The sequence below is a fragment of the Carica papaya genome, chromosome 7, assembly GCF_054855325.1.
Source record: "Carica papaya isolate Zhongbai chromosome 7, ASM5485532v1, whole genome shotgun sequence".
Taxonomy (NCBI): Eukaryota; Viridiplantae; Streptophyta; class Magnoliopsida; order Brassicales; family Caricaceae; genus Carica; species Carica papaya.
In genome coordinates this window covers 28,990,243-29,009,159 of record NC_142315.1, presented here as the reverse complement: position 1 = coordinate 29,009,159, position 18,917 = coordinate 28,990,243, and the positions used below count along the sequence as shown (strand labels likewise).

The window sequence follows — 18,917 nt, the reverse complement described above, 5'->3', positions numbered from 1 at the left end:
TCTACAGAAATCTCTTTAGAAGCATATTTGGAATGTGGAAAACTATTTTTTTCAGTTCAGAGGCTGACAAGGAAAGGATTTTAACAATTGAAATCCCATGAAGTAAGGCCGAATCATGGTAAACAAGTTCTTTCTTAGCCACAAGGAGCACAAGTCCGAAGCCATCTTCTTCTCTGGTCCCTTAAGTGAGAAAGCTTTGGGATTGTGCCTCTCAGCTCCTTAACTCCTTGTGCAATTAGTGGCTCAATCAAATATCAATAATGGGACTGGCATGGTATCCCAGCTCATAAACCAAGGAGGAACTTCTACCACGTCTCTAGTGCCATTTGATGGGTCATGTGGATAGAGAGAACAAGAGAGCTTGAAGATAATTCTCAGCTTTTGCCAGGATCAGGAATCCTTGGCATAGAATATCTCATATATTTGATGGTTTACACTTTTCTTAATGGGGCTGAGTTTGTCGATCTATTTAACCTTTGCATCTTTGCAAAACTTGTAATATTCTCCTTGAACATGGCAGCAGCCATTGGTGCCTTTTCTATGCCATTATATTTTTGTCTTTAAAAAGAACAAACCCATATATCCAGAATATTGCCTTCCCACCCAGTTTTGGAAGGTTTTTGCTCCTCCTAAGGTTAAGGTTTTTGCTTAGAATGTGGCTCTTAATAGACAAAATATTAATGGTTTTAGTTCACAAGCCAAATCATGCTTTGCCCCAAGTGTGTGTTAATACGTGTTTATTACACTATTATGTGGCTTGAATGTTGCACTGTCTATTAGTTGACACCTTTTGCTTTTTGTTAGGTTGCTCCTCCAAACTTTGAGGCCTTTAGTTTTATTTCATGGTGTTTGTAAGAACAAAGATAACAGTGATGTAGGAAAAATAAAGATTGATTTGCCTGCTTGAAATTTGGGGATAAAAATATTGATGTCCCATATAAAGGCTTCTTAGACAATGCACTGACAAATCTTAGAGTTAAAAGTTTGATTGTAACATACAACAAGAAGATTAGAGAAAATATCAAAGTATTTTATTGAATAACAAAATGATGATATCAAGGAGATTAAAAATATATTTTTAAATTCCAGTAAGTTATTCCCACATAGGATTAAATTAAAAAATATTAAAACTAATAAGATTAGTAATACTACTTATAATAAGATAGAAAATACTAATATTAATAAAATTAGGAACAATACTACTAATACAAATGGGAAAACAAAATATTGATAAAAATAAGATCCTCAAGTTAGTAAATCTATCCCAATGAGTGGTTAATAAAGAAACAAATATTTAGTTGCGAAAATGAAAAGGAGCGATAGGTTATTTGAAGTCCACTATCTTTCATGGAGGAACATTACCGCTATACCTCCATGCATCTTGTTCTCACGTCCCTCTTAATCTCTTGTTCATCTGAATCTCATCTATCCATCTCAATTTTTTCCTCAATTTTTCTAAAGTTCTCCAAATATTTTATCTCAGTAAAAGGGGAAAAGAAAAAAGTTGTTGTATCATGGTAGTACTACCATTTCTAGGAGACACTGTGCCTCAAACTTTTCTACAGTGAAAAACAATCCTAGCCATTCAAAACAGAAACAGTTATTCTGTTTGTAATAAAACCTCTTTATTTTTTATTTGGAGACACCATGCCTCCAATGGTAGCATTTCCCGTACTAAGAAACTTTTCTGCACTGGAAAGCTACCTATTGTCTCTGACTCCCAACCACCTAAGAAAGGTCACAGTCACTGACCCTTTCCAAAACTTTAATCGTTCGTGTTTAAACTTAAGCAACTTAGAAGTAATTTCCTATTTTCTCCAACAGAAAATGTCCTCGGTGCTTTCCTCCATTTTCTCTACATCCAAACACAGCCACCACTACCAAGTCCAATCACTACACTAGTTCACCAACATAAACTAAATTAAGTAAATGCACCTAGTGCTACCATTTCGCTTCGACAGTTCGAAATCCTCGCCCTAAAACTACAGAGCAACTCGAGATGAAAATTAAAAAATGTATATATTTTCTTGCTCTCTCGTGGCAAATGGCGACTGACGTAAACAACAACAAAAAATAGAAATCTAAAATACAAAGAAAAAAGAAACGCACGTTACGATAGACATAACATAGACATATAACGAAAGAAGATGATTACTTCCTAGCAATTTTTCTAGGATCCTTCTCTTGCCGGGAAGTATGATCATCGCGACCTGACCGTATTTCCTCATTATTGCCCACACAGACGGGTAAAGATGAAGATTGAGGTTCGACGATCAGCGAACTCGAACGCGTTTCCGAGCCGTCTTCGGTGGAAGGATCAGCTCCGGCGCCGGATTCTCCGTAGGGCATGGTGATTCCAGCGGCGGTAACCGAGAGAGTAGAGACCGTGCTGGACAAGTTATTCTCGGGCTTTTTGAAACTAAAAGGAAGCAGTACGTCGAGAGTGGAAGAGCAAGAACAGGAATATAGCAGAGAAATTGGGCCCCTGATATCGCGTATTTATTCGCCTTCTCAGCAAAGCATAAATGAGGTCAACCAAACAAGTCAACAAAACCCGACCTTTTTTCTCCTGGAAATAAATCCGATTTATTGCAATAATATTAAAATCTAAAGCTCACAACTAAGTAATTAAATAGTTGGTGTAATTAAGGCAACAAAATACTTACACATAATTATGCTTAATTAAGTCGTAAACACAAAAATTTCTTAGGCCGGACTCTAAGTTGTTCGATAATAGTAATATTAAGATTTTCGATTCTTTATTTTATGTTTAGTCGGTTCTTTTTTTTTACGGAAAAATCGATATAATTTAGTAGTAAAACATCATTTCAATTCGATTTTTTATCACGATGAACGCTAGTGTCATGTTTAACACATGAAAGCCTGATTGAAAGTAGTATTTTCAGTAATAAACGAGTGAGTAACGAGTCTAAACTATTAAGATTATTATATAATTATAACTTCAATTTTAATCAAACCGTCGTATATATATTGAATATATGTATATATTTTTTAAATAAATATAATAGTAAAATATTTAAATGTATAAAAAATACACTTACATAAAAAGTAAAAAGTCATAGTATGTATGGATAAATATAAAAAATACTAAAAATTTTTGTAGAATTAACTTATTCGTTAAACTTTAAAAGCTAATACTCTGTAGGTTCATTTGATCATAATTTTGGTCTAACATATTCATTGCAAAATAAAAAAAGTATAATCCGATTGCTCTTTATTATTTAATAACTTTAATTATTTTATATATTTTTATATTAAATATTATACAAAAAAAATATTAAAAATGTTCAACTAATAAGATTTGATATTAATTTTTTAAAATTTTATATTGATAAATTTTATTAATAATTGTAAGTTTCTAGTCTGATTGTGTTTTTGTATGTCTTATTTTATAATTGTACTGTAGATATCGTATTATATTTATTGTTACATATTATTTAATTAATAGACATATAAATTTTTTATTAAAAAATTAAAAATTAGTAAAAAAATAAATAATCAAATTATACTAAATTTATAAATAAAAAAAATATTTTATAACAATTAAATTTAATTAATTATGATAGTTATAATGAGTTAAAAATTCGATTTAATATTCTATTAAAAAAAATATTGATATTTTTAGTTAAATTTAAAAGTCACGTAAATAAATAAAATATAAAATAATTTATAAAATATTAATATTATCTTTAAATTTAGAAGTATAAATTTTTGTACCTTATAATAAATTTTAAGAGTGAATACATTTTAAAAAATAATTTCATAAAATTTATAGACTACGAAGATTTAATATAATTTATATATTGTATAATAAATTTCAAAAGTAAATATATATTTTTAAAAAATAATTTGTTGGGAATGTAGGATTAAATTTACTTTTTCAATATCTATTTATGTATATATATTTTATAATAAAAAATACATATTTTTGTGGTCATTATCTAATAATCTTTGATATATAAAATTATAAATATAAAAAACTAAATAATATCAATAATTCAAATCGCTAATTATTATTATGGAAAATCAATTATTCTTTTCACCATTATTATTATTATTTTTTTAATATTGCGAGATAAAAAAACAAACAGTTAATGCGCAAGTGGGAAGCAAGCCGACGAGAATGGCGACGTTACGCGCCATGAACATGCATAACCCCATCGTCTCTCCGCCAATCTCCACCACCAATGGCACCACCTTGAAGCCCACTGTTGTCTTCACCACCCCACCGAGCTATGCAGACAGGTTTTCTCATCTACTTACCCTTAAGGGCCACAATCCCCTCTGGTGTCCCACCATCGTCACCGAATCCAATCCACGTACACTCTCCGCTCTCAAACTCCATCTTTCCCCACAATCCGTTTCTCAGCTCTCCGCCGTCGCCTTCCCTTCTCGCACTGCCATCGCGGCTTTTTCAGCCGCCGTTTCCGACCTCGACAAACCCCTGTTGCCCCCAGACGGTGGTAGTTTCATCGTTTCCGCTTTGGGCAGAGACGCGGAGTTAATAGACCAAGCTTTCATGAACCAGTTATGTTTGAATATCGACAGAATTAAGTTGTCCGTCCCCCGGATTGCAACCCCGAGCGGGCTGGTTCAGTCCATGGGTAGAGGATGCGGACGGAAGGTGCTCTGCCCTGTCCCGTTCGTGGTGGGACTTGAGGAGCCGCCTGTCGTCCCGAATTTTCTTCAGGAGCTGGAGGTTTCCGGGTGGGTTCCCATCAGAGTGGACGCGTACGAGACGAGGTGGGTCGGATCCAGAAGTGCAGAGGGAATGATAAGGAAGAGTAAGGTGGGTGGAGTCGATGCGGTTGTGTTTACGAGCAGCGGGGAGGTGGAAGGGCTGCTCAAGAGTTTGCGGAGTTTGGGTTGGGATTGGGGGATGGTGAGGAGAAGATGGCCGAGTTTGGTTGTGGCGGCACATGGTCCGGTCACTGCTGCCGGGGCGGAGAAATTGGGTGTTGATGTAGATGTCGTGAGCTCCAAGTTCAGTAGCTTTGAAGGTGTTGTTAATGCGATTGATTCAAGATTACGAGGCTTGGACTGAAACTGTTCGTGAAATTGCTTCAAAGAAAGTTTTAGTATATATCTTTAATCTGTCGTATCTAGTGGCTATGGAGAAGCTGGAAGTTCTTGTTCTTCATATGCAGATATTTTAAGCAAATTGGAAGTCGCTATATACCTGCTGAGAGGAGAAATAGCCATGAATGTTGCAGACTGGCAGGAAGAGCTAGACTGAGCAGTAAAAGTAAAATCTTTTCTTCTTGTTTTGGTTAAGAATGCATTGAATGCATATATTCGGTTGATAAATTGTTATTTACTTACTATCATATCGTATCCCTTAATTATCAGACTTATATTGGTAAATAAAATTTTAATTGTAATTTTTAAACCAATTTTAATATTGTCTTGATTATTTTTTTGGTTAAAGATAGGACTAAGACTTAGTCAGCCTTGGCCAAGAAGAACTGTAGACTAAGACTGATCTTGAATTCTTTGAAGATGGTATTTGGTAAGAAAATAAATGATCATGTACTTGCAAAAATATTTGAATGACAAACTTTAGCTATCCATAGTGTTTTCAAACCTGGTAAGTATGGAGGATTTGGTATCTAGGTTGATTAGTGAGGAACTCTTCTTGTTGTTTCTACCAACCCTTATTGCTTTATATATGTAATATATTGGATAAGTAAAATTTTAACTTTGTCCCTGGTAGAAAGGAGTGTGTACCGTATTGATGCAGGGACTAGATGTAATTGTTTTGCATATGGCTTTACCATATGATAACCATGCATATCTGAGTAGGTAAGGTGGAATTTTCAATGGATGAATTTTGTTAGGCTAATACTTCTTTTGTAAGATAGAAACCTTTTCAGTTTTGTCTTGATCAGATGGTAAAGTATCAAAAAAGAAGCATCTGGGCCCTCCGAATACCTAATATCACTAACTGAGTGAAAGGAATAAATGCATATTCATAAATGGAAATTCTTCCTTGAGACAAGTTTGAAAATAATGCTCCATTACGCGGTCCAGTTATGGATATACTACCAGGAAAAGAAAAAGAAAAGTGGCTTAAAGAGAAAGAAAGAAGGTTAAAACTTTTTAAATTGTTTTAATACATTGAGTAAATGCTGTTATATTCAACGAGATTTCCGCATAAAATTATTAAGAAACTTCATCTTCTGCATAAATTCGAGCTGTATCGAGTAATTAAATTCTCAAAACTTAATATTACTTTTTTTCCTAATCGTTGAATGCTTGAGAATATGAACAAAATTGACACCTCTGTGAAGGAAAGTAATTCTCCCTTCTTCGCCAAGAAAGAAGCATATTTTTTTAGTCACTTGGAATCAACCTATATGGCTAATTCAAGTGCAGTTTCTCATGCTTCAGAATTTGGCTCGCAGATCTAGTGATATAACCTACGGTAGAGGTAACTGATGAGGTATGGCAGACTGAAAGGATTGGCTGGTTGGGAAAATTTTTGATTAAAAACTGTCCTACTGACATTGTAGAATGGCAATATGGATTTCTAGATGTTATTGCCATATAGAACGACCGATCTGTTTCATCTTTTCATTTTCTAGGAAATCATAGGAATAAACTCGCATGAATTTCAACTTGCAGCTCCACGTAAGGATAAAGGTGCCTGAAACACTATGTATTCTATTAGTTGTGAAATATGCATATGGAAATCTAACAGAGAAAAATGCCATAAATATTATTGTATCAAAATATACAAACAATAGTCAAGTCATTTACATTGTCTTAACCATCCAAATTAGTTCTAAACATTATATGCATAAAAGGCTGTTTACCATTGATTCTCCCACCAGATTTTTTTTTTGAAGTTTTCCTATTGGAATTCCTTTATAAAAGTGTGCTTTGAAATAGATAACCTACTAAAAGGATTCTTGTGATTCCTTCTAATGGCAGGGACGTTCAAAGTATGAAAATTGTGATGCATTTAGATAAGAAACACTAACACCTTGTTTAGTACAGCGGAGATTTTCAACTCCCATTTTTCTGTATTCAAACATGCATGCGCACATATGTAGCTGTTGAAAATAGAAACAAATTTGAGAAATAAAATTTAGAAAATAAAAATTGGAAACATTTTCACTGATTAGACAAGGCTCGGAAGTGGTTAAGCAGAGAGAGAAATCATAAGCACCCTCTGAAATCGACCTGCGTGTCTAGATCTACTGCTTTGAAGAACATTGTAAATGTTGCCATAAGGGTAAATTTTTCAGACTATGATGATATTGTGGAGTAGGATTTGGCCAAATTGACGGTGACTTCAATAATGAATATGAAAATATGAGCTGGATTGTATTAAATGAGTAGGACATACTGTTTATCTTGTAGGAAACAACTGAGAAAACCCCGGTTAATTTTCTATATCATAAGGTGCTTTAAGAAAACCAAGAAACCTATCAGCCACTATTTCACAGCCAAACAATTTTTAGTTACAAACGCATCCCGTTGTATACATATATTAACGATGATACAAACAAACAGCTTTCATCTGCTACCTGCTTGTTACATGTATGAATGTTTCTAATTTGGTAATTTGAAATTTTTTGTACATAAAATTTCAAGGATAATTCCACTTTCTTTGTGATTTTGGCCCTGATAAAAGCTTCAATACATCCTCCATGGAAGGCCGATCAGATGACCTATTTCTGGTGCAGAGCAGAGCAACCTCAAGAACCGTCATGATTTCTTCTTGCAACAAAGCTGTGGAACCAACTTCGTCGTCACTATAAATTTCTCTAAGAAGGGCATCCCTTGGCATGTTCTGTACAATTCCTCCCGCATCCGTTAGCCTACCATTTGTCAAGATTTCAAGAACAATCTCTCCAAAGTTATAGATGTCCATGTTCAGCTCCTCTCTAATGAAATTGTTGATCTCTCCTATTAAAAAATGTCAGGAAGAAAAGCCATTTTAGAATTGATCCTGTTCAAGCAAAAGCACAAATGAAGAGCATAAACTGACTTAGAAAGAAATGATCTTTCCTAGCAATGGATGTCTATCATTTGCTGTCTAGGGAAAGTAGAGATCTTTCAACTTTCTGTTTTAGAAGTCTTATTCTGCTAATTTCGTTTGGAGGGAGTGATTCAATGGAATATTAAATTTAGATTTTCTGTGTACTAAGAAAGCTAAAACTTTCAAGGTTGCATTTTTGTGTTTCTTTTTTTTTTCCAGGCCTATAAGATGTTCTGACAGTCTTTCAACTATACTTCCCTAAACTTTTCTCTGCCTAAAGTTTTAAGCTTTTTGTTTGAAAAATGAAACTTCAAGGACAGAATTTACAGAACATCCTTTTTTGTTGTACTAAAAATAGTAACAGAGTCAAGAATACCTGTTTCCTTTCCAGAAATTGTAGCAGGAGCTGCACCTTTACTCAACTTCGTCAGATACTTCAACCCAAATTCGGCTAAATGCGGTTCCATATTCTCATCAAACACTACATTACATGATTTCAGGTCTCCATGAGGGATTGCAGGATAGCAGTCATGGTGAAGGAAGCTAAGTCCCTTGGCAACTCCAATGACAAGTTTGTACTTAGATGACCAGTCCCTCTTCATTCTGATATTCTCTGATAAATTTCCATTAGGTAAGTAATCATACAACAGATAAGCCAGATTCCTGTTGTAGCAAAACCCCAGCAATCTACTCAAGTTCTTGTGGCGTGTACTGCCCATTCTCGTCACATATTCTGAAACAATCCTGATTCTTTTTGCTTCCCATTCAATTTTTTTCACCAAAACTGTTATTCCAGTGGGCAGAACTGCTTTGCAATCTGAAGATGATAGTGCAGGCACTGCTTCTGTTGAATTTGTAGAATTAAAGCTCCTTAAAACATCATTTGCTGTAAATTGAGGGAGACCAAGAAAAGAGACCATTGTCCATTGGCCTTTACTTCCTCTTCTAAGATAAAGTATCCCCAGAATTGATGCTACAATGAACACAGCTATCACTACACATAGTACCAGAATAAAGGTAAGCTTCTTTGTGCCTTTGCTTCCCAATATTCCCATTGAAGAAGAACATGGTTTTAGAGGAGCTCCACACAACTTTGTATTCCCAACATAAGCACTGCTACCCATCGCACGAAACACCTTTTCTTTTGGAATGGAACCAGAGATATCATTGAAAGACACATTTAGAAGTATCAATGCTGAAGAACTGCCAAACTTTGCTGGTATTGGACCACTGAGATTATTGTGTGATAAGTCTAATACACTTAAAGCAGGAAGAATGGTAAGCTGATCGGGTATATGACCAATTAACTTGTTTCGAGCTAAATCCATCCTCTCAAGAGCCTGGCAATTTGAAACACTTTCAGGTAAAGTCCCTGATAAACTATTGCTGTGCAGCTCAATAACTGAAAGTGATTTGCAGGATTTGAATGGGGGAAGATTGCCAGAGATGCTACAAGAAGATGCTGAAAAGTTATGAAGAAGTGGCAGAGACCATGTCTGTGCAGGGAGTGTGCCTCCAAGCCCTGGATTGTTCGAGACATTAAAGTACTGAAATTTTGAAGCTTTGGATATGTCTTCAGGAATCCCGCCTGTAAACTTGTTTCTTGACAGGTCCATGTATGTGATATCAGGAAGTTGGCTAAATTTCCAAGGGATTTCCCCGGAGAATGAATTGTCTTCTAGTCGAAGCCGAACAAGAGATGAACAATTGGATAGAGAAGGAGAAAGACTGCCTGTAAAATTGTTGGAAAACAAAATCAACTTGAACAGCACACCTCCTACACAAATATCAGGTGGAATGCTGCCAACGAAATTGTTAGTAGAGACATCAACCCATCTGAGTTTTGAGTTCCTCCCCAAGTTCTTTGGGAGTGACCCAGAGAAGAAATTATTCCATATGAAAAGAGTGTCTAGTGATGGAAGCTGTGCAATGCTTTCAGGCACTGTGCCACTCATTTGATTGTACATAAGATTCAGCAGCCTAAGATTCTTCAACTCAGAAAAACTCTCTGGTATGGGACCTGAAATTTGATTATCAGACAGATCCAAGTTTGTGAGTGTCAGGATTCTGCCAAATTCCCATGGAATAAATCCAGTGAGCTTGTTGCTGAAGAGAAATAGTGATTCAAGCTTAGTGAGATTGCTGAGGTATTTGGGTATTGGGCCGGAGAGATTGGCATCAGCTATATCAAGATATCTCAGCTCACTCATGTTACCCAACTGCCATGGGATACTCCCTTCATAAGAATTATAGCCAATCTCCATATGGGTCACCGTCCTGAGCCTACCAAGCTCTGGAGGTACTTTTCCAGTCAGAAAATTTCCAGCCAAGTGAATGAATTCAAGGCTTTTGAAAGACCCATACTGTGAGGGGATTGGTCCACTGAAGTAACTCCCAGCAAGGTTGAGAACCTTGAGATATTCCAGCTGGGAAACTTCAACTGGCAATGACCCAGAAAAGCTGTTGCTAAAGGCATCAAGAATAAGCAGGTTTCGAAGAACAGAAACCCCACCAGCAAAATGACCGGAAAAGTTGTTTCTGCTGATGTCCAAGCTTCTCAAATTTGTGAGGTTGAAGATTTCAACTGGCAGCTGCCCAGAAAAATCGTTGTAACTTATGTTGAGATCAACAAGGTCAGTGAAGACACTAAATTGCTTGCCAGACAAAGTCCCCCCAAGATTCTTCATAGATAGGTTCAACCCAACAACAACGGTGGAATTCTTGTTGCATTTGACACCAGACCAGGAACAGGCAGAGATTTTCCCTGACGGGTTTCCTGCGGCTGGCACAAACCAATCATCCAGACTGCCAAAACCGCCGTCAACCTCTGATTTCAAGCTCAGAAGAGCATCTGAATAAGGATCATTTGCCAAAACCACTGCCGCCGTCAATATTGAAGTGATAACAAAATTGAAGTACAAATACTGGAAAATCCCCATTGGAAACACCAAACACCACCAACCCAAATAAGAAAATACTTGTGTCAGTTAGTGTTTGTGGAACTCACAAGGTTTCCTGTCTGTGTTTATGCTGGTTAATGGTGCATGGGAACTAGAGAAAGGAGGGCACAGAAGAAGGTAAAAAAATTGACGTGGGGGGAGGGGGGAGAAAATGGTGATTAGTTGATGTGAGAATACTATTATTGGAGGGAGGCAGGAGGGGACCTTGGGGAAATTAGTTTAATTGGATTATGTTTGCCATTGAGAGAATAAAGCTTTTCTTTCCCCTTGGCATCTCTAGCTTCCTTTTCACCGTAGAGAATCCAATAGATTACATACATATATAAATATATATATATATATATATATATATATATACACACACATAGCCTCTGTCTCTCTCTCTCTCTACTCTCGAATTCTGAACTGCCATGATCAAACCTCTTACACATCTTATTTTTAGAATCAGCAATGATTTCACTCCATGATATTTAATGCCACGAAAATGTGTTCAAGAATAACTGGAAGCAGGTGATAGTTATTTAAAGTTCTAAGCTGATAAAAATTGTTTTAATTTATTATCTAAAATAGGTATTATTTTCATGTGCAATTTTGTTTTTTTAGTTAAAAGCATGTGTTTTTTGCAGCATATGAAACTAAAACATATAGATATATATATGTATATATATATTTTAATTGTATTAGTAATTAACTAAGGTAATAAATTAGGGAGGAAGTGTATCGCTTTTGAAATCTTCATGGTAGAAATAGATTGAAGCTAAATACAGCTTCATCTTTGGATAAAGATAATGACTACTTTATATCTATAGGCGATGAAGTGTATGTATATTATATATATATATATATATGTATGTAGAGTAAAATAAATGATTAGTTACCATGACAGCTGCAGTGAACTATTGTTTTTAATGGGTTAATGATTAAAAACATTTCAAGTGATTACTGTAATAGCATATATGACCTATATACAATCTATATATACATAATAACTGAGGATCAAGAGGTGGAGAGTGGGACAAGGTATGTGATATTTGATACTGTAGGACAGGTGAAAATGATTGGAGGTGGTGATATAGACAAAACAAAAGGCACAGGCCCTATCAGATACATACATATATACATACATACATACATACATACATACATACATACATACATATATATATATAATATATTAAAACCCTTCTATCGTTTTTCTTGTATTCTTGCTGCAGGTAACTACACAGAGCTATACATATCCATACACAAAAACCTACCATGGCATTGAAAGCTGCTCAAGAATCTCCCACATGTACGTATATAATCTCACTCAATATATATATTCAATATAAACTTGAAGTTCTTTTTTACTTACAGTGTTTGTATATGATAAATAATTAAATTAATAACATTTAAATCTTTATTTTTACTCAATAATTTTAGCCTTAATTTATGACTAAAAAATTAAAATATTTATATAAAATCATTAATTAAAATTTTTTATGCATGTGATGATTTAAAAAAAATTAAAACAAAATGATTAACAACTTTAAAACTATGAGGATAATTATAATTAATTATCCAAAATTAATTATAATTTGAGAATAATTAAAAAAACCCGAGCATAATTATAATTAATTAATTATTATTAGTTTGGGATTAAACGTAATGTTAATTAAGAATATTTTAAGTCTTATCGTAAATAATAATTAATTATTACCATGAAACCAGAAAAGCCTTCTCCCTTTGGCGTGTGTTCACCAAATAATGAGTTTCACCTTTTTAAAAAAAATAAATAAATAAATAAAAAGATAAATACGAAATTTTAAAGTAATTTAATTATTTTAATTGAATAAAATATCATAATTTAAAAAATTATTTATTAATTTTTTAAAAACCCTGAGCAGACTGCGGATGATAAGTCGGAGGAAGGCAGGAATGACAATCAAGTCATCGCGCTCTTTATGTGTTAGGCGACACAGAGTGTTACTCTTGGCCAAGACAAAGGGTCGCAATTCCGCGAGAGTAAAAAGACTCCAAAAATTCATCCTTAGTTCAAATTGAAGGTTGTAATTCAATTGTACGAAGTTAGAATCACTAGTAATTGTCGGTCAGCCATACGGCGGTGAATTCGTTCCCGAAATTCGTATGCACCGCTTGTTACATTATGGGAACTGCTAATTCATAATATATATTTATAAAAAATAAACTCGATGTATGATTATTTTACTTAAATAATAAATTCGACGAAATTTATTAATAAGACAAAGAGTCGCGATCCTGTGAGGGTGAAACGACTCTAAAAACTTATCGTTAGTTCAAATTGAACGCTGTAATGCGCATGTATTAAGCTAGAATCATAGTAATTGTCGGTAAGACATATGACGGTGAATTCGTTCCCGAAATTCGTATGCACTGCTTGTTACATTATGGGAATTGCTAATTCATAATATATATCTATAAAATAATAAACTCGATGTATGATTATTCTACCTAAATAATAAACTCGACGAAATTTATTAATAAGACAAAGAGTCGCGATCCTGCGAGGGTGAAACGACTCTAAAAACTCATCGTTAGTTCAAATTGAAGGTTATAATGCGCATGTATGAAGCTAGAATCACTAGTAATTGTCGGTTAGCCATACGACGGTGAATTCGTTCCCGAAATTTGTATGCACCGCCTGTTACATTATGAGAACTGCTTGTTCATAATATATATTTATAAAATAATAAACTCAGATGTATGATTATTCTACCAAAATAATAAATTCGACGAAATTTATTAATAAGACAAAGGGTCGCGATCTCCCAAAGATGAAACAACTCTAAAAATCCGTACTCAGTTCAAATTGTAGGCTGTAATTTGCATGTATGAAGCTGGATTCACTAGTAGTCATCGGTCAACTATACGATAGTAAATTCGTATTCGGACCTTATCACATTATGAAACTGCTAATTCATAATATATATTTATAAAATAATAATTATTCTACATAAATAAATTAATTACTCAATTTAATTAAATTAAGTATTTAAATTATTAATAACCAATTTTATATACTTAATAAAATTCAAATAAAATATAAAGTATTAATTAATAGAATATTTTACTTTTTTTTTTTTTTTGAAATTCAACTACACTGCAGTTGCTATTCATATATATACATATATATATATATAAGATTAAATGAATTAAATTAATGATTGAAATAATAAATATAAAAAACGATACACTCAATTACAATATTTTATATTTATACATACAAAAAGTTTGGTGTAACTTTGAATTTTGGTCTAAAAGTTTCTCTTACCCAAATAGTACTGCACTGCCTGTTTTATTTTCTTCTTGTTGTTTTTGCAAAATAAACATGGAAATTAAAAGAATTATGGTTCTGTTGGGTACGTAAAATTATATATATATATATATACACACACACATATAAAACTTTATTTCATAATTTACATAAAAAGTTATATATTAAAAATATGTTCACTAATTAATATTAAAAAAAAGGGTTCTTGAGTTTTATAATTAAATAAATTTATTATTATTATTATTAATTAATTAGTTAAAATTATTTTTAAACATGATTTAACTATTTTTGTTATTTCATTAGAAAATAAAAAAATTAGAAATTAAATTGTAATAAATATTAAATTTAAATATTAATTTAATAATTTTCCTCCATAACCACAAGGGGTGTGTGTGTGTGTGTGTGTATGTATGTATATGTTTTTAAACGTGTTTTCCTATTGTAAGTAGGAATATTGACTAAGACTTCACTGGTGTGATGCAATTAAAATGATTTTCTTATTTTATAATCTGACCAAAAAGTGAAGAAAATTTATAAAAATACATAATTAATTAATTAATTAATTAATTTTTATTAGATATAGTTAATTATTATTTAACCATATATATATATACACACACACACACACATTTTAAATTAATTATTTTAATGTTTATAACAAATATATAAAATTGGAAATTTTTTTGAAATTATTGAAAGGACAATGCAAAGAAGGAAGATGGCAAAAGACAACTCCTCTCTCTTTCTCTCTTGATATATGATAATTACATTACCATTTTCTTTTGTGTCCTTGAAGAATGACACATATACATATAACACACTATATATATATATATATGGACCCATAAGCTAATTAGAAGGAAAAAGTTTTGTAATAATAGCCTATTAACATAGTTTTACCCTCAACTAACTAAATATTATAAGTAAATTTATAATATATTTATGAAGAAGGAGTTTACCATATTGGATGAATGAAACATGTACATAATACACATAATACATATACATACACACCCAAGCCAATTAATTATATCTAAACCCTCTTGACATGGTTGATGTTTGGTAATTGGTAGAGACAAATAGGAAATGGGTTAATTAGTTCTTGGCACATGTAGTCTAATCATTGAAACCCTATTTTATTCAAATGGTTCATTATATATATATATATATACATATATTTCAATCCAATTTTTGTAAAGTACACAATAATTACAAAAGGAAAAATAATCCCTTCTTAAGGTTTTTATGAATCTCATGAAATTCAACAAAACAAAAATTACAAAACAAAACATGTTTAAAGTAGGAGGGGGACACAAGACAGCTATCATTTTTAAAGGGTAAATGGACCAAATTCTCTATCTCTTTTTCTTTTTTTTTTTGTTTTCTAATCTTGAAGTTTCTTAATAAAATTTTATGATATTAAGGTTAAGTACTTTTTTAATTAATACAAAAGAGTTCGTACGTATTATGTTTAACTTAAATTAACTGAATCATCATCTCGAACTCAATTATTAATGATGGTCTCAATAAATTATTGTTTCGCCAAGTAGTTAATCAAATACGAGCTCCTCTTTGAAACGAATTCTTCTTTCTGTTCTTTAACTACGGGATGTTAGTACTAATTTTTAACTGTTGTTCGTCTTTTTAAGGATATGTTCTTATGCGTTACTCAGCATGTATGATATTGAAACCCTACTTCAAGTGAATGCGAGGTAGAAAAACCAATCCCACAGAGATGATGCTTGGATACTCAAAGAATAATATATATGGAACTGAAATTTTCTTATTCGAAAAAGAATGTGTTGATGTTCATTATGAGGTATTGGCATTAAATTGAAGGGTAGGTCATTCCCACCCACTTCACGAGAAGGAGTCCTGCAAAATGCTCAGTGACCCCCGTGATGAAATTATAACCCTGAGGAACCCAATTGCTTGCTATAATTATACCTCATTAATGTTCTGTATATGAAATGGAAAGCAGCTGCAGCTAAGAACAAAAAAACCCAAAATGCACCTATGTGGGTGGGACACATTTTTGTTTATATATATATATATATATATATATATATTTATGAATATGTGATGGAGTGCTTGCACAATTCTTTTTGTATATATTGTATATAATTATACCACATTAAGTATGATACTTTCAATTTTGAATTCAGCAGTTTAAATTATACACACACACACGAATCATAATATATATGATTATGAATATTTTAGTCAATTTTTTTGAACTCTTAGCCCAAAAGTAAGAAACAAAATACTTTAGTCAATTATCAATTTTAGTTCTTATATTTAACAATTATTATTTTTTTATATATAGTTACATTCTTTAACAAATTATTAGATGTATTGTAACTTTTTCTTTTTTTTATAAAAAAAAAAATAAAATAAAACAAAACAAAGAAAGTAGTTTGTAGTTAAATTAAAACGTGTACGTTCGTTATATAAACTTAATTATAATTAATACTTTTTCTAAAGTTTGAAGCATATATTAGGTGAACTTTTTGCGTATTAGTACTTGGATAATGAGATTTAAGGAAAAAGACTTATAAACTCGTATAGTAAAATCGAGAATCGAACGCTAAACTTGATCAATAAATTGAAATGCATTCATGAGAAAGATTAACTTACCATTATCCGTCGTTTCAATTGAAAGCATCGTACAGTAAAATCGAGAATCGAATGCTAAACTTGATCAATAAATTGAAACGCATTCATGAAAAAAGATTAACTTACCGCCATCCGTCGTTTTAATTGAAAGCAAAACGGCCGAAAAGATGTTATTTTCTAAACTTTTTGCAAGTTAAGACTTACTCGCTAGCCTCCCAGAAAAGGGGGCAAATGCTACCATGTCTCCGGGCCATGGCGTCTCTATCTGTGTGAGAAAATAATGCACATCGTTATATTTTCAAGGGTTGTGATTTCAAATTGATGGGGAAATTATGCCCGCGAGACATTATAAGATTTACCCAAAAAGAAAAATGTTCTGAGTGAAGAAGAAGATTATGCAGGGGGGTAAAAAGGGGGGAGGGTTTGCAAAAGAAATTCTGATGGGGGGAGAAATGAAAAAGACAACCCACTAACCGTGCGGTCGTGTGCTGTGAAAACTGAGACGAGAACACATCTTTTTAGGGGGAAAAGAGATGAAGAATAGAGAATTCAATTGGATCCCAAAAATTATTTGGTCAAAAAGAGTAATGGCTAAAACCTAATCCCACATTTTTAAGATGTAATTAATCAATCAATCAATCAATCAATCGATCAAATCTCATATTGAGTTTAAAGTAAAGGGCACTTGTTTTTTGAAAGGTGGGACAAACCAGTCTCTACAATTCGAGGAATACAGAATCATTGTTCACGGTTTAAATCAGAGCTGGAAGGCTAAATGGGTACTCTCGAACTGGTGATTTAAAAGGTTTTATACGACTGGAGAGAAAAAAAAAAAAATATATATATATATATATATATATATATATATATATCATTAGTTCAAAGATGGGTGGTGCTGAAACTGATGTGTCAAACAAGAACAGTCGACTCACACATAAAGTGCATACAAAAACCAGCAATTAGGGTAAGATAGAGAATGTGTGGAGTTGTTAAAGTGATTGAAAGTAAAGGGACAGGAGGTGTCTTCCATTTCCACAACTTTAAAGAAAGGAACCAAAAAAAAAAAAGACATTCTCAAATTTCGGCTCTTTTTACTGCTCTTCCTCTGCAGCCAAAAACCCAAATCAAATTTGAACATAGAATACAGTGAGCGGTAGAATACTTTTCTCCACAGGTGCACTATTAATTTAACCAAAACTGTAGCTGCGGTTTGTTTGCAGTAATCAAATCCTAAACAGGCACGATGTAATGTTCTCAGCAATTAGGTTTTTGAAAACCTGTAGTAGCCACACGAGGCATCATTTCTGTGACTAGATAGAAAAGGGGCAAACTGATTAACCAGTCTAAATACTGTTTGACAAAAGAGTGACGCGAGATTCTCATGGATTATTAACTCACAAAAATAGCAAAGGAATATAAAATTAAAAGGACAGATTAAAGGAGAGAAAGTAGGCATACCTGAGCAGCAGAACTGAAGAGAGCAGAACCAGTCGGTGTCGATGAAGCATAAACTTAGGCAAAACAATTTAATCGTCACCTCAGGAGGCAATTCCACGCCAAACTTATACTAGCGACAGTAGAACTAGACTAACAACATTTTTGAACTAGCAAGAAGATCTACCAATGAGACGATGCACAAGCTGAATAATAATTCAAGTTAATCTAATTACCTGGAACCTTCACAAACTATTCAGTAGGGTCAGCACATACTTATAAATTACGCCATCACTGGCACATTAAACTAATCTAAAATAACCATAATTTCCTTCCTTCCACCTCAGGGTAATTTCCTTACTTTATTGTTTCACACAATCTAGGTTTCCATGATACATTCAAAATAACCATCATTTCCTTCTTTCCACCTCGGTGTAATATCCCTGCTTTATTGTTCACACGATCTGGGTTTCCATGATACATTCAAGAGATACCAGATCAATGCTGGAATCATGTCTTACTCATTCAATCATGACAAGCACTGCAGTTGCAGACCAAACATAAATTCAAAAGCAATCTCGTAAGTAAAACTGCGTATGAGGCA

General features: G+C 33.2%; 3 protein-coding genes across 5 annotated transcripts in view; 1 reads left to right on the top strand and 2 right to left on the bottom strand.

The window, feature by feature from the left end:
- Positions 1-2,480, bottom strand: part of DCL4 (dicer-like 4) — a 67,881-nt gene extending 65,401 nt beyond the window's left edge. The window contains exon 1 of one of the 2 annotated variants that reach the window (XM_088208123.1): positions 2,156-2,480. In XM_088208123.1, the coding sequence (XP_088064249.1) occupies positions 2,156-2,349 (194 nt within the window). In that variant the 5' untranslated portion in view covers positions 2,350-2,480. The remainder of the gene's footprint in view (positions 1-2,155) is intronic. The other variant, XM_088208124.1, reaches the window with a different exon arrangement.
- Positions 2,481-4,096: 1,616 nt separating this feature from the next.
- On the top strand, positions 4,097-12,205 carry LOC110815746 (uncharacterized). 2 transcript variants are annotated; one of them, XM_088207361.1, is made up of 2 exons: positions 4,097-5,266; positions 12,183-12,205. In XM_088207361.1, exon 1 carries the CDS (start codon positions 4,145-4,147, stop codon positions 5,063-5,065), a length of 921 nt encoding a protein of 306 aa, XP_088063487.1. In that variant the 5' UTR covers positions 4,097-4,144; the 3' UTR covers positions 5,066-5,266; positions 12,183-12,205. The 2 variants fall into 2 exon arrangements, with proteins under 2 accessions (XP_088063487.1, XP_088063486.1); XM_088207360.1 differs by lacking the exon at positions 12,183-12,205 and adding an exon at positions 8,509-11,241.
- Positions 7,326-10,947, bottom strand: MOL1 (Leucine-rich repeat transmembrane protein kinase family protein). Its single transcript, XM_022043682.2, has 2 exons — positions 8,385-10,947; positions 7,326-7,935 (listed from the first exon to the last, which is right to left on the bottom strand). The coding sequence occupies exons 1-2, from the start codon at positions 10,945-10,947 to the stop codon at positions 7,616-7,618; spliced, it is 2,883 nt and encodes a 960-aa protein (XP_021899374.2). The 3' UTR covers positions 7,326-7,615.
- Positions 12,206-18,917: the final 6,712 nt, after the last annotated feature.

Excerpts from the sequence above, each read along its gene's own strand:
- LOC110815746 (XM_088207361.1), top strand. The coding sequence starts at position 4,145 with ATGGCGACGTTACGCGCCATGAACATGCATAACCCCATCGTCTCTCCG.
- MOL1 (XM_022043682.2), bottom strand. The coding sequence starts at position 10,947 with ATGGGGATTTTCCAGTATTTGTACTTCAATTTTGTTATCACTTCAATA. Across the intron at positions 7,936-8,384 it reads AATTTCTGGAAAGGAAACAG|GAGAGATCAACAATTTCATT; the intron begins GTATTCTTGACT and ends ATTTTTTAATAG.